The 14,598-nt window shown below is 38.5% G+C and overlaps 1 protein-coding gene across 3 annotated transcripts in view; it reads right to left on the bottom strand.

Annotated features, from left to right (window-relative positions):
- LOC116724175 (netrin receptor UNC5D-like) overlaps positions 1-14,598 on the bottom strand; it is a 228,829-nt gene that overhangs the window by 77,393 nt on the left and 136,838 nt on the right. For all 3 annotated transcript variants that reach the window (XM_032569633.1, XM_032569631.1, XM_032569632.1), the window contains exons 3-4: positions 7,744-7,887; positions 7,441-7,544 (exon numbers count right to left, since the gene is read on the bottom strand). In XM_032569633.1, coding sequence (XP_032425524.1) covers positions 7,441-7,544; positions 7,744-7,887 — 248 coding nt within the window. The remainder of the gene's footprint in view (positions 1-7,440; positions 7,545-7,743; positions 7,888-14,598) is intronic.

Here is a 14,598-nt window from a genome sequence, read left to right as displayed (position 1 = left end):
CCCAGCTACGACCCCATCTAATCCACTACCTTTATCTGTCCCACTACCTTTAAGCCGTCCTTTCATCTTCAATATTCTTCGCTGTAAGATCTGTAAACAGTGCCCCGGTGTATCCCCAAACAAGCCACACATTTTCCACATGAATAAGTTTTCACACAGATAAGCAGATTTAACAAATGTTGCAAAAAATTTAAAAGTGCAAGAGGTACTCGTACTTTTGCAAGACCCCCTAAGTAAGCCTTTGGGTGTACGTGAATGAAAGCAGCCTAACACCAGCAGTGTAAGAAGCAAACAATAATGAAAATCTTTATAAGAGCAAAGGGTCCGTATATCTCAGTGCCAGTTAAAGTTTAACATGATGGCGGGGGGAGAAAAAAAATAATCACACTGAAACTGCTCTGTCTATAAAAAGAGGATCTAGTTTAAACTCTTGTCACTATTAAAGTGAAGAAGACTTAAGCTGTTTTGCTATGATCGATTCTCTGTGGTCTGACTTACAGTAGTGTGCAGATTATTGCTTCTAACACTGCTGGGAGCGATAATGTGGCGTTCTCTGGTGTTCATTAACATCCCGCGCAGCAGCCCAGCAAACCCCCGCATGGTTTGGTTACAGCCAGACACAGATAAACTTTTTTCCCCCCCCTTTCTCTGCTCGCGTTGCCTATGACAACTTGAAAAGAGAGGAGACGTAAGGGGATTTCGAGCCGCAAAGTCGGCCGGCGAGCGCATTAAAACAGCACCGAGCACAAAGTCGGAACTTATTCCATTTGCGTTTTGTCAGCTGACTGAAAAAATTAAGCGTCGGGACTCCTTCGACGTTGCGGAATATGAAAGCTCGCTGAAGATGTGTTGCAAGCCGGAGGGGGCCGTGAAAGCCTTAAGTGAATGTCATGACCAAAATAAACACGCCTCTGAACACAAACAGTGTTTAATACAGTAGATCACGCTGCATCGTGACCTCGATTCCTTAAAATCTAAGCTTTGGCGTCTTACTGAGGGAAGATTCCACTGCGCTGTCCATGGAAACGGCTTTAACCTCCTGACAATGGCTGATGTCACCAAAAGAGAAAAGTCCATTTCTGCTTCTGGGCGCCAGTAATTTCCATCTAGGTGTGACTAATGGAGGCTGCTGGATTTGTCACTGCATTATTTACTAACACCATTCTCTTTGTTATCCACAGTCGCATTAATGAATGCATGAGGAAGTGCCTATTTGATGACCACAATGCACGGGGGAAAGTCGTGGTACACCAATGCTCCATTTGTGAGCGCTGAATGATTCATCAGACACAAACACACACACCCACACACCCGTGCAGGGAGAATGGACACACACTTTTACATATTTATGGAGCCTGTTGATATCTGAGAACTCTTTACAGACTTTGCCTTTTTTTCTCTTTCAACTTTTAGTAAAACCATAATACAGACCTAATAATGCGAAGGAAATAGAAAAGTTCAGAATATTTAATGAATAAGCATGTTGATTTTCAGCTCTGTTCATACATTATTGGGCCATAAGTTATTGTGATTAAAGGTCAGTGCTGTCTCTTGAGAACTTTGTAGCTATTTTACATTTCTGGGAAAAACGCTTGTTTATTATACATGGTTTCATTGGAAAGGTTTCTGTGGACTAGTTAAGCACCTGCAAATCTTGATTTTAATGTTTTTTGCATTTTTCAAAAATCACAGAGTGAATTATAACTGTGGTTTGTTTTCTATTATGCAATGATGTGAAAAGGTACTGTGCTACTAGTACTAAAGGTGAAGTTATTTGGTAGTGACTAGCTTACGGTGATAAATGGACATTACTTATTACTGAAAATGTTACGCAATTATGCAATTTTCTTACCCATAAAATTAATAAGGTTTCCAGATATGTGATACATTATTATCTGTTTAAAATTATTATTATTTTTTTTTGCAGTTTTTTTGTTTAAATGAAGTCACTGTTTACCTTGCGAGGACCTGAAGAAACCTCATCCTCTTACACAGTTGATGTATCTTTTAGGGCTGTAATGATTCAAGTACCTCGATTATTAAAATTCCTTGAGGAAAATTTATCTGCCTCGAAGCTTCGTTAAATTATGTTTTATTATTTAGTGCATCGTGTTCCGGCCGGATCATTATTTGTGTTGGGCAGTGCTCTCGTTTCCGCCTATGAGTTGTTGCTAAGTGCTAGGAGGATAACGTGGAATTTTCCTTGTTTTCTTCGGTTTTTGTGTCACCAATAAGCATTCTTATATAGCCCGGCACGATGGTTGGAGAATGACAGCTTTTCTCCTCCCAGAACCGCTTGGCCACCATTTCAAAGCGTACGGTGTGGAGAGCGCTGCTGGTCTATATATGAGTGAGAGACAGACATCTGATTACTCGATTAATCATAAGATTAATCGATAGAGTACTCGATTACTAAAATATTCTTTTACAACACCCATAATATCTTTATCTATTTGACATATCTTTGACATGTCAAACTACTAGCCATCCTCTTCTCATTGGTTGTGTTTTCCAGGTAGTGTTTTCTCCTAAAAATGTACATTCTCACAAAAAAACTGAGAAAAAAATACACCAGGAGCCCATTTTTGCAGATGTTCAGACACAGATTGTTAGCTGCAGCTGGATGTTTTGCCAGCAGCAGCCCCCTGCCTGCACGCCACCCAATTAGTGCCTGAATGTACGCTTAATAAAGCCAGCGGTGGTACAAGAATCAAAAGTCAGTAGTGTGAGTGTCAAATAACTAAACAGGGAAACAAAGTAAGAAATCCAATTATAAACTGGCTAACTAAACAAGGGCAGACTTTGAATTTTTTTGTGATTTTATAAAAATGTCACATCGTATTTTCCTGCCAGTTGGGTTAAACACCGTCTGAAAGCTTGTGGATATCTGTCCATCATTGTCATGGCTATAATCTCTAATGCATGTACTGCTGCCAAGTTCACTTCCATCTTTCTGAGACAACTTTCTGTCATTCTATTTAATGCTTTGTGGATTTGATTTACATAAATAACAGCAAATAGTAAGGTGGCAAATTTGGTACTGCACGTAACATAGGTTTTTAATGTACCAATGTGATCCTCAGCGTGTTCTTTGTGCACTAACTGAACCGCTTTGAGTTAAATACATGCAAGAAAAATGCTGGTCTCTGAAGACAGCCTTGGGCTTCACTCTCTGCTAATTAAAATATAATTGGTTAACTCTTCTGCTAATTTCTGAGCGAAAACACGCACGGCTTTGGTCCTCTTTCTCGGCATGTCCTTCTCCGCCTTCAAAGAGCAGCTGCAAAACTAGGGTTGAATATCTTGTATTCTGACGGATTTCGTTTTAATAAAGCAAATATTAAAGACGAAGCATTAAAACCTACGATCTTGAGAAAACATAAGATGACATTACGCATGCAGGCCTGCAGAGATTTTTTAAGGATAAAAACTCTTTTGAGACTTTTCCAGGAAAAAATGTTAATCAGTGAAATGAAATGAAGTTCGGAAAAAAAAACCCACATGGTTGAATTGATTGTGTTATAACTGTCTTTGTTTTTGTCGCAATGTCTGACCTACCAACACATGGCCATAAACATAAACTGACCAGATTGGTTACTCTGGAGAGATTCAAAGGAATGGAAGATTTCTCTTTTAAAGTAGAACATCTTTTGTTAAAAGAAAGCCATGTTTACAGGTTGTTACAATCTGTGTAGGAGACATACTTACATATTTATGTAAAACGGGCATACCATGTATTTGTCTTTAGGAATACATTTTTCCATAATATGTTAATTTTAGGACAGTTAATCAAAATAAAAGATTGAGGAAAAAATGACTTGCATTCTGCTTTTTTTATGATTTCACACATAACAGAAAACACATCGAGTTTTGATTCTCACATGTGTTTGTATGTAGATCATTTTACGGTGTTAAGATGTTTACTTCATTACTTTCCGTGAAGTAGTTTAACTCTTTCTCCTGTCTTTTCTGTGCATTTTGTTTTAGTTTTTTGTTATCAGACCATAGCATTTTCCATTCAGATTGTCCATTTTCCACCATTCCCTCAGTTCCCAGTTTAGATTATGATCTACATTCTTTCCATGCCATATTCACATTTCCACTGTATTTAAGCTCCTTGATATCCATCTGTCACTGCTAGATTTTACAGTGGCTGTCGCTCTGGTTTGCTTGTGTATTCCTCCTGTTCCTCATGTTCCATCATCTGTATTCTGAGATTTTATCTGCATTTTGGTTTGAAAACCCTAATGACGACCACTGAGGACGTTTTAAAAATAATTATTATTTTGTTTTCTTTCAGTGTAGGTCACTCTTATAATTTCCTAACCCCTTGTAAAATTATTTGTTACAGTTCTTGACTCTCACATTCTTGTAAATGTAATAAATCTAAGCTCAAAATCACAAGCCTAACCGTAATGGAAACCTAATAAAAGTTTTATTGTAAAACTGCATTTTCATAGGTGAGAATAAAGGTCCAAATATTTACATTTTTCTTTCAACACTAAGCTTAAACTAAGAACATTTTATTTAATCAAACAGATATTTGTTGCCTTTTTTTGATTAAATACAGAAAAACTGAAAAACAAGCTGGATCTGAATTAGAAAAACAGTGACATAGATCAAGAAATGCTTTGATTTGAAGGCCATAATAATTCCTTTGATCACAAATTTTCTTTATAGATCAACCACCCCAAATTTTTCTTTGAACCTTTCTTCTTCTTCATTTTCGTCAGCCTCAGCACACCAAAGGTGGCTGTTGCCTTTTCTCATCTCCTATGATTGCTTTTCAATGAACTTTGGTAATAAAGTCATTGCCGACTGATGAGCTAAAGTTCTGGTATCAGTGTGTCAGCAGCAGAATACGACAAGAGGCGTCAGATTTAAACAAGTGAGAACCGAAATCCTCGGCAAGTGTTACGTAAACCTCATTTGCACGCTAAAGATCCTAAACATGAACAACAGCTCACCCTAATTTACAAAAGCCTTAACTTTTCAACATTCATAACCTTGTGATTAGCGTATTTAAAAGCTCGCTGTTTTGGGTGTTGTGTTTTTAAAATTGGAGGGTGGGATTGGCGCTTTGTTTTTGTATAGATCACAGGCTGTGTCTGTTCGCAAATGGAAAGCTTCAGATGGCTGGGCACACAGGCTTTGATATTGACATATTCCCCTGCTGAGCCTCTGCATGAAGGAACACACAGCGAGCGGCAGCAGCAGAACACACACCACTCAACGAGACTGTCCACGAAAGCCTCATTTTGTATTCATAGTAAAAATTAAAAAGACCGTGACAGCTGATTTTTTTTTTTTTTGTTCTCAGGCAATTATGCACCCCTTTAAGACTGAAAATTGCAAAAGGAAAAATATGCCTCTTCACATTTTTATTCTTACATTTTGTCACTTTAAAAACCACAGCCTCCAATGTACTATTTTGGAAAGTAATGTGACAAAGCAACACAGTGGTGAATAGCTGTAAAGTGGAATGAAAGTGATCAACTGTTTTTTTGTTGGCTTTTTTTGTATTTCACAAGTAAAAAATGAGAAGAATTGTAGTATTCAGTATTCAGATTCCTCTACATAAAATCTAGTCAAACTAATTGCCTTCAGTAGCTGGAGGTCAGCCGTACACAATTTAATCTCAGCTGTTCACAAACCTGCATGAGAGAAACACCACGGTGAAGACCAATAAACGCTGCAGACAGGTCAAGGAGAAGGTCACAACGAAGTTCAAAGCAGGGTTGGGTTATAAATAAATATCTCAGAATGTGAACGCCTCATGGACCCCTGTTTTATCCATCATCCAAAAATAGAAACGAGTGTGGGACAAATGCAAAACTACCAAGACACGGTGTCCACTTATGCTGATAGCCTGGACAAGGAGAGCATCAGTCAGATAACCAGTCGAGAAGATCAAGGTCACTTGGAGATCCGCGGCTCAGTGAGGGGGATTGGCTCACGCGACGACTATATGTTGTGAACTCCATTAAGCTGACCTTTCATAGAGGAGTGGCGGGAAGGAAGAGATTGTTGAGAGAAAGTTACATTCGCAGCACGACATACAGCACGTAGGAGATACGGCAAACATGTGGAGGAAGGTCAGAGAGCGTCAGAACATTTTGGTCAATAGTTTAAAAAGTGTCAGCAAGTCCACAATCCAATGATTTAACTCTAAACACGTTCATGTGTTAAAATCACCCAATGCACTGCAAAACACTTCATCTTACCAATTATTTTTGGTTTAGTTTCTAGTGCAAATATCTTTGTACACTTGAAATAAGACAAAACTGACTTACAAGTAGCTTAAGTTAATAAATCATTAATATTGATAACAAATGACTTGTTATTTTACTTATAACAAATCATTTTTCTTATATTCTAAGTGAAACAAAATCTGCCAGTGCAGCTAGTACTTTTCCATCAACATTAAGGAGTTATTTACTTAAAAGAAGTGCCTATGTCTTGCTGAAAAGTTACTTGTGAGTTAGTTTTGTCTTAATTGTAACACTTTATTTGAAAGAGGGTTCCTTAATACTGACATGACACTGTCATAAACATGGCATTACACCTGTCATGAAAATGAAGGCGCTTGAATGAATGTTTAAAACTGTTGTCATGAAGTGCCATTCGACACTTTTAATGCAAAGTTGACAATTTTAATGGACTTTTAATACAACTTTGCATTAAAAGTACCATTATTTACCGAATGACACTTCATGACAACAGTCATAAAGATTCCTGAAATCTTCATGACAGGTTTTATGTTTATGAGAGTGTCATGTCAGTCTTAGGGACACTCTTTCAAATAAAGTTTTACCGTGTTGATTCAAATGTACGAAGATGTTTGCACTAGAAACAAGACAAAAGTACAAGTTTGTGCTTTTGCAGTGTGGATGTTCAAACACAATCTAAGAATGCTAGCCTTTTCAATTTTAGTGAATTTCTGCCACTTTGCAAATAAGAATAGGAAAACATACAAGTCTTTAGATTTGCAAAGCTGGTAGAGATTTATTACAAAACATTTGCAACTGTAAGTGCAAAGGTTTGAACCCAGAGGGACCACCCTTTTCAGATTTTCAAAACTCTGAACCAATTTTCTCCCTCTTTACAATTATGAACCACCTTGTTTGGGTCTATCACATGAAATTCCACAGTGGATGAATACTTTTGCAACGTATACAGACATATAAATCACCCCCAACAATCTAACTAATGCCTGACACGCACACAGAACTCTAAAAGCTCAAACTGTCTGAATCTTCGGCGTACAACTAAAGACCCCTCTGAACTGAAACGTAAAGTGCAGATGGGTCTCTGACATGTTGAAGCTGCAGAGCGAAAGCAGATTCTCTCGTGACAACTACGAGTAAACCAGACAGATGACAGCTGCTCTCAAGGCAACACAGGGTAAAATGTTTCTTTGAAGAGCAAGCAGCCCCTCACCTCAGCCACCGGCACTCCCTCTGGGGGACGACAGTGCAGAACAATCATGCCGTTCAGAGGCACCTCGGTGCCCTGGGGGTCCTGCTCAAAGTTCTTCCTCAGGTCTAGAAAAGACAATGAAAATTCAACATTTAAAAAACCCAAAAAACATTAGCAAGCAACAGAAAATGGTGCGCTTGTACATTTGTGACCTTAAAAAAGATTGATTAACGAATGTTTGACATGGAAAAAAGATTTCAGAGAAACACTGATTTCAGAGACAGTCGGGTCAACGTGGAATCAAAGGGAGATGACGTCGCTTACAGGCGATGCGGACGCTTGCCTTGCGGCTCTTGGAGGTCCCCAGGTGGCTCCAGGCGACGCACAAACACCAGTAGTCCTCGGGGCCATGGAAGTCCTCCACCTGCTGACGCGACACGTTGATCATCACTTCGCGGATCTTCAGCCCTGCGGACCAAAGGAACGATGGCTCAGATTAGCTTTCATTACGTCTGCGGGTCGATGAGTCAGGGAGACGGAGATGTGTGGAGACAGGGTGATGAGTCAATTTCAAATCTGATAAGATTATCAGCGGTAAACAGATCTGCCATTTGTCAGGAGCAAAGGGAGGAGAGGCTGGCTTGTCAAGGCGTATCAATTTCTGGGAATTTGTTTGGATGACATTTTTAACCTGCATTCTAAGTTCATATGGCGAAAATTCATGGAGGAGTTTGCTTCGTTTCTGACAATTAAATTCTTTGTTGTTGTTGGTCTTATAAAGCTTTATTGTCCAGAAAATGTGGATTTTTCTTGGTGCTGGATAGATTTTACTGTGTAGGGTTTCAAATCTTCCACTCCCTGCACACCGCGGGATATTTATTCTGAAGTGGCAATAACTAATTTCCGGGAAATGCATTATTGGGTAAAGGAGCAGATCAGCTTCTCATTGTTGCGAGCGAGAGCATGATCAATCATCTTTTTTCTTTGTAAAGATCTCAAAAAGACCACAATTCACGATGTGGGGAAAGAAAAACAAAACGGCTCGACTGAGAGCTGCTTCTGTACACAAACGCTTTCTATAACCGTCAAATCCTTTCAATTTCGCCAGCCGAACTTTGACCTGAAGTCACACGGGTCGTCCGCTAATATCCGCATTATTGTCTGTGATGTGGCCTGTAATGAGCCAGGCATGAGAGGGAGATTTTCTAAGAGAATTAAAAAGGAATTTGAAAAGCCGGGGATTTCAATAATGCCAGCCTATGTACAAAACATGACAGGATTGGGCCATTAATGTGTTGTATAATAGGGGCTGTTCCACTGGTGTCCAGGAAAATTGCAGCCTCCAACAGACGCCTGTGATTCTCCGACTAGCCCTGCAGAATCCGGCGTTCTCAGGCAGCCAAGTTGAACAGATTTTTAATACGGTGCTATGGAGTTATGAATAGCTAATGTTTAGTGTCTGGTGTCCAAACTCATCACTCCCCGGAGAATGCAATTAAGGCTGCACAGTGGAGGGATGGAGAGGGGGGTTGGATGGAGTGGATGGAGGGGTGAAAACAGCAAATGCCCACCAGAATGTGGCGTTCTACAGTGTAGGCGGCATGTCTGGTGTGTTACCACTGAAAACAGACAAAATCATTCCTATTACATATTGTGTTTTCCAGCCACATAGTGGTATCTATGGCACAAACAAATAACTATGTCACCTTCAGTTGTTATAAAAATGTTGTATATATCAAATGTGACTTAAAAAATATTTTTGACTTGGTAATTTGACGCTTTGAAATTGCGACAGTCTCTTTAAGAAACTCCCGTTCTCTCTGAAACTCCACCTTCAGGAAGTCATCGCAACATGGCTCCTCTTTTAACCCTTTAATGTTTTGACCAGTGAGAAGTAGTTTGTATCATGAGCCCAGCACATGTGCAGTTCCACCAGGTGTTTGCTAATTGCTGCTGGCTAAAATTTCTCACTTGTGCTAAAATTTGAGTGTTGTAGCATAATAAAGTCAGAAAAACTTGACAAAAATCAAAATCAGCATGTAATTTACTTGTGTTGTTTTTATCTTTGGGTCTATAAATAAACTGAGTTAACTTGACTTGACAGCACCCCGAATTGTTTTTTTGTTCAAACAGGGAACTGCTTCCTCCTTTTTTGAGTAGAGACAAATTCTGCCTGACAGAATCTGTTCTCACCCCCGATCTAAGGAGTAGATTAGCATTACAACAAATACGACGTTATGATTTAATAATAGTCTCATGTTGCTTTAATATTTCCTTCAAGTAAAAGACTGTAGTCTCAGCTGACTTGCAGATACTGAGGGTGTGATGCTCAAACATCTTAAGTTTAACCCAACTCAAGGATTTTCTGTTCTTGCTGCAGGGTTTAATCAATGTGCTTCAGGTAATAATTGTTTTTTTTTCTTCTTCTTCTTATCGGCATTATGCTGCCTGTACGTTTTCAAGTATGGCTGCCGTGTAATTAAATTTCTCTTAGCAGTGTTTGAAGTGTCAAACACAGCTGGCAAATAAAGTAGAACACAAAGAGTGATTGTTTAACCGGTTGTTGTTTTTTTCATATGCAACTATAACATTGACATACATTTCAATAAAACTGTAAAGCAACCATCTGAGCCTGAGCAGATAGTTACAATCCAGCATGTAAAATAATATAGATTATATAACAGTAGTAATTACTCTTTCAGGTAGAAACAGGCCTTTGTAGACAGTTCGCAGAATTTCACAATCATGGTTTGACTCCTAAAGATCGTCTTCCTGTTGGAAGGTCCATTTTTGTTTTATGCCTTGGCTTATTTGATCTTTCACAATCAATATTAGGACACAGAAAGAGTATTTCACCCAGCAGCAGATTCAAGAGAAAGTCATATTTCAAATTATTACACAATCACCACCAAGCCTTACAGGTAGTGTTGTAAGAAATCTGCATTAAATATGTATGCTGTTGTGGATGAAAGGCTGTCTTTGTCTTTTACCCGCAATCCATTTTTGAGTCAATATACAGTTCTTCTAAAGTTAACACAGACCATCCTCCTTGTAGTCAAATTACACTGGAGTGCAAAAATATTTCTTTGGAAGTTGTCTATGTTTTTTCAACTTAATTAGGACTATTTGCACTGCTGAATCCAAACATGACTTCAATTTTCCCTCAATCAGGTCAGGATTTTATTCTAATTTGATTCAGAGAAATCTGATCTTCTGACTAAATTGATGACATTTTTGTGACATTATCAGTTCATTTCTCATCCACAAAAATGAGAAAAAAATTGTTTTCTAACAGTGTATTGATTAAATGTTACAAACTTGGATTTCTGTAAATTGAATAATAAACACTGAGAAGGGTAAGTAGATGTAAATTGAACATTATGTCTTCATTGTGTAAAATTCTCCGTCTCTTCTATGTCCTGATGGAGTCTCTCCTCCTGATCATCACCCATTGATCCCAGATTCTCAGGAACCTGATCCAGTTGTAAGAACAAGTGATGCATTTTGATGCTCATGTTGCATCCATAGTTCAGAAAGTTGACCCGATTGAGCAAAACCAATGTGATTTGTTTGGATTTGGCACATCAAAATGACCCTAGAAAACAACTGAAAAACACCAAACAATGTTTTGGGTGTTGGCCTGTGTAACTAGTTTACATTTTTATTTAATAGTTCTCAAAAACTTTCGCAGAGCTGTTTCTGTCTTAGTTTTGTGAAGCCCACACACGTCAAAAGCAAAATTATCAACATTTTCCAAGATGAACAAGTGTTTGCCTTTTTAAATATACTAAAAAAACCTTCATCACTGGGATGGACGAACATTTTGGTGACACTGTTATAGCACGCCATTAATGGGAATATACAAATTATTTGCTCGAAAACCTCCATCTAACTAGGGCTTTCCAGGGTTTTTCTTGTTCCTCAAACTCAGACACAAGCTGTCGAGCAAAATGACCGTCTCCTATCGGGAGCAACTTAGGGTTCGCTTTTGCCAAAAGACAGCCTGGCATGTGGCTGTGAAAGGTGAACAAACTGCATCACCGCTCGAGTAACATCTGGCCCGTGGGGATTATGAACCGGGGATAAATCAATCTAAAAGAATTAGCAAAAGTGCCGATGCTTAGGAATTACACGACAAAAACAAATTCCCGCAGTAAATTGTAGCCAACTTAACAAATCCTGTTCAGCAGCACGTTGTTCCAGCAGCTGTTCAGGGTTCGATGGAAATGGCGGCCCCTTGTAGTTTACTCCTTAATCACCTGGACCTGCACTTGTAGAGGAGCAGTCGCTCCACAGGCTTTTCTCATCATGTCGTACATTGCAAGCAGCAGCTTAGACATGGGCAGGGATTAAATGAAAACTATTAAAGTGAAATGAAAGGTTATCTGAGGGAGCCTAATGAAGTAATGAAATGTTCTCTGAAGACACTGTAATCCTCCGCACTGAGTTACTAATATTATGTACAATAAAAGCCCTCCTCTGTCTGCTTCTCCTTGCCACGGCAACAAATTAGTCATAATCAACATGCCTGATTAAATGAGAGCACAGCAGATTTAACTTTGGGGAAATAAAAAACATAAGATTGGTTTCTAGGAAGGGGGAAACTAATCAGAAAATGGGATTTTCCTCTATGTCAGAGTGCCAACTGTTGCTCAAAATTTGCATGAGCAATATGAAAGTATTTCTTAATTTTTAAAATCTGTTATCTCCCTATTGTATTCAGAAACAACACAGTAGAAGTCTGCCAAACAAGCAAAACATGACAAATTAATAAACAGGACCAAATGTAGCTTTGACGAATTTGTCACTAAATATGGGTTTGGCAAACAGATTGCAAGGCTTTTTAGTGACTTCTTCTTTAGTCATAAGGACTTTCCTCATGAGGTTTGTAAAGTGATTCTTCTTCAATCTCATTAACTCAAAGTGATCAGCCAAAAACACACTGATTTAGGTTTTTTCTTGTTCATGAGTCCCTCTGACTCCACATACTCCAAAATGAAAAGCACAAGAGTCTGTTGACTCCAGGAAGTACTAATATCTAATCTATGTGAGAACTAATCTGCACCTGCATCCTCTTACAGTGTCGCTCTTCCACATTAAGGTTGAAACTGATGGTGAATGTATTGAAACCTCCCACATTTAAAGAAACGCGGTAACACTTTATTTGAAGGGCTGTGCATAAGACTGATATGACACTGCCATAAATATGACATAACGCCTGTTATGAACATGAAGAGGTCTTTATGAATGTTTATGACTGTTGTCATGAATTATCATTGGGTAAATATTGACACTTTTAATGCAAAGTGGCTTTAATAGTTGCATTAAAAGTCCATTAAAAGTGACAGCTTTGCATTATTTGGTAAATTAATACACTTTAATGGAAAGTTGGCACTTTTAATTGACTTTTAATGCAACTACTAAAGCCACTTTCATTAAAAGTGTCATTATTTACCCAATGACACTTCACGACCACAGTCATAAACATTCATAAAGACTCTTTCATGTTCATGACGGGTGTTATGTCATATTTATGATAGTGTCATGTCAGTCTTATGCACATCCCTTCAAATAAAGTGTTTCCAAAAACGCTTCCAGATTGTTGACAAAACACCTCAGAAAAGTTAGGAGACCTGCAGTAGTAGCTTTGTGGTAAGGCTTAGACAGAAACTGGAAAAAACTATGGGTGGATAGACATAAATAAAACAGGCTCTTCCACATTTGCCCTGATCAAGCTGTATTCAAATGGTCACTGAGATGATGGAAAACGTAGGGCAGACGTTGGGTTCTTTCACACCAGGATGGTTCAGTGGACTTTGCCCTATTGGGCGGAAAGTGTCAAAAACTTTCCAACCTTCTTTAGGTTCAGTTCACATTTACGATGAACTCTTAAAATTAGAGTAAAGCACCAGGATACAGCTTCAACTGCTAGCTAGCAGCGCTATTACAAGAAGCTGCCTAGTAAGAGACCATGAAGGTGAGACAATGAGCTAACCAACATGTTGAATGCAGCAGTAAGGTAAAAGAGTCCGTGACGTGTTCTTATGGTTACACTTTCGCAGAACAAGGTACCGCAAAGATTTCAGAGCTTTGAGATCAAAACTATGTTTGAATATCATTTGTCATTTCCTCCCTCGGGTTCTCTTTCTTTCTTTCCTTCCTTCTGTTCATGGGATAGTTTGTTCTTGCATTACCCACTAACAGAGAACCATTCCACGGTTCATCTGAATGCAAAGCACAACCTACATTTTCAGGTGGCCCAGATTTAGCTTGTTTTGGCTCTGCCAGAGATTGGATATGCTTTCACACCTTCCCAAATAAAGCAGGATATCTGAGGAAAGCAACTCTAGACTGTTGAAAGTGACCAATTCAGAATGAGGGAAAAGATATAGAGATTTAGTGTAGACAGTATTTCAATTCACATGCAAAATGAAAATAAGATCCCATATTATACGCATATTATACAATAAAAAAAAAAACATGTCAAGGGAGAAAGCAAAGACGTTGGTATAACATCAAATGGTGTACAGATTTTTTCAGAACAGTGATTAGATTTCAGCTGCATGGTTGCTAATAAATCTCAGTCATACCAGAATGTGAGCTTTTTAAAATCATATAATTTCTTTTTATACATTGAAGAAATGTCTGTTTTTAACACTGCTCATGCACTTTTATGTTGTGCTGTATACTACAAATGCCTGGCTGCAAAACAAATTTCCCCCTTGGGGTACAACAAAGTAACTGAACTGCACTGAAATGCCTAAAGGAAAACAAACATGAAGACAAAAAAAAAAAAAAAAAAAAAATCACAAAACTTCTTCTGTACTGGTCTTGGTCTGCAGATAAAATTCTGCTGTTTTATGATAATAACCTCCATAATTGCACAATCACAATATTTCACTCTCTCCTTTCCCTGTCAACGTCCAGGAAGCATACATCAACAAACGTCAGGCTACGTTATGATCAATGTCAAATTGCAACATGCAGCTTTCAATTTCCAGACACTGCTGTGCGAGTCTGATGCCACGCTGATGGATGGATTTTCTTTAACATTATTTAAATACAGATGGATTCCGTAACATTAGTTGCAGTGATGAAAATGATAACTTCCGTTGCAAAGATAGCTGGAATGCCCAAATTTAAGTGAGGATTTTCAAAACAAATATCACTCTTCAATCA

The sequence above is a fragment of the Xiphophorus hellerii genome, chromosome 8 (assembly GCF_003331165.1).
Source record: "Xiphophorus hellerii strain 12219 chromosome 8, Xiphophorus_hellerii-4.1, whole genome shotgun sequence".
In the NCBI taxonomy this organism is placed as follows: Eukaryota; Metazoa; Chordata; class Actinopteri; order Cyprinodontiformes; family Poeciliidae; genus Xiphophorus; species Xiphophorus hellerii.
Note: the sequence above shows the minus strand (reverse complement) of the source record. Positions and strands in the feature narration are given on the sequence as shown.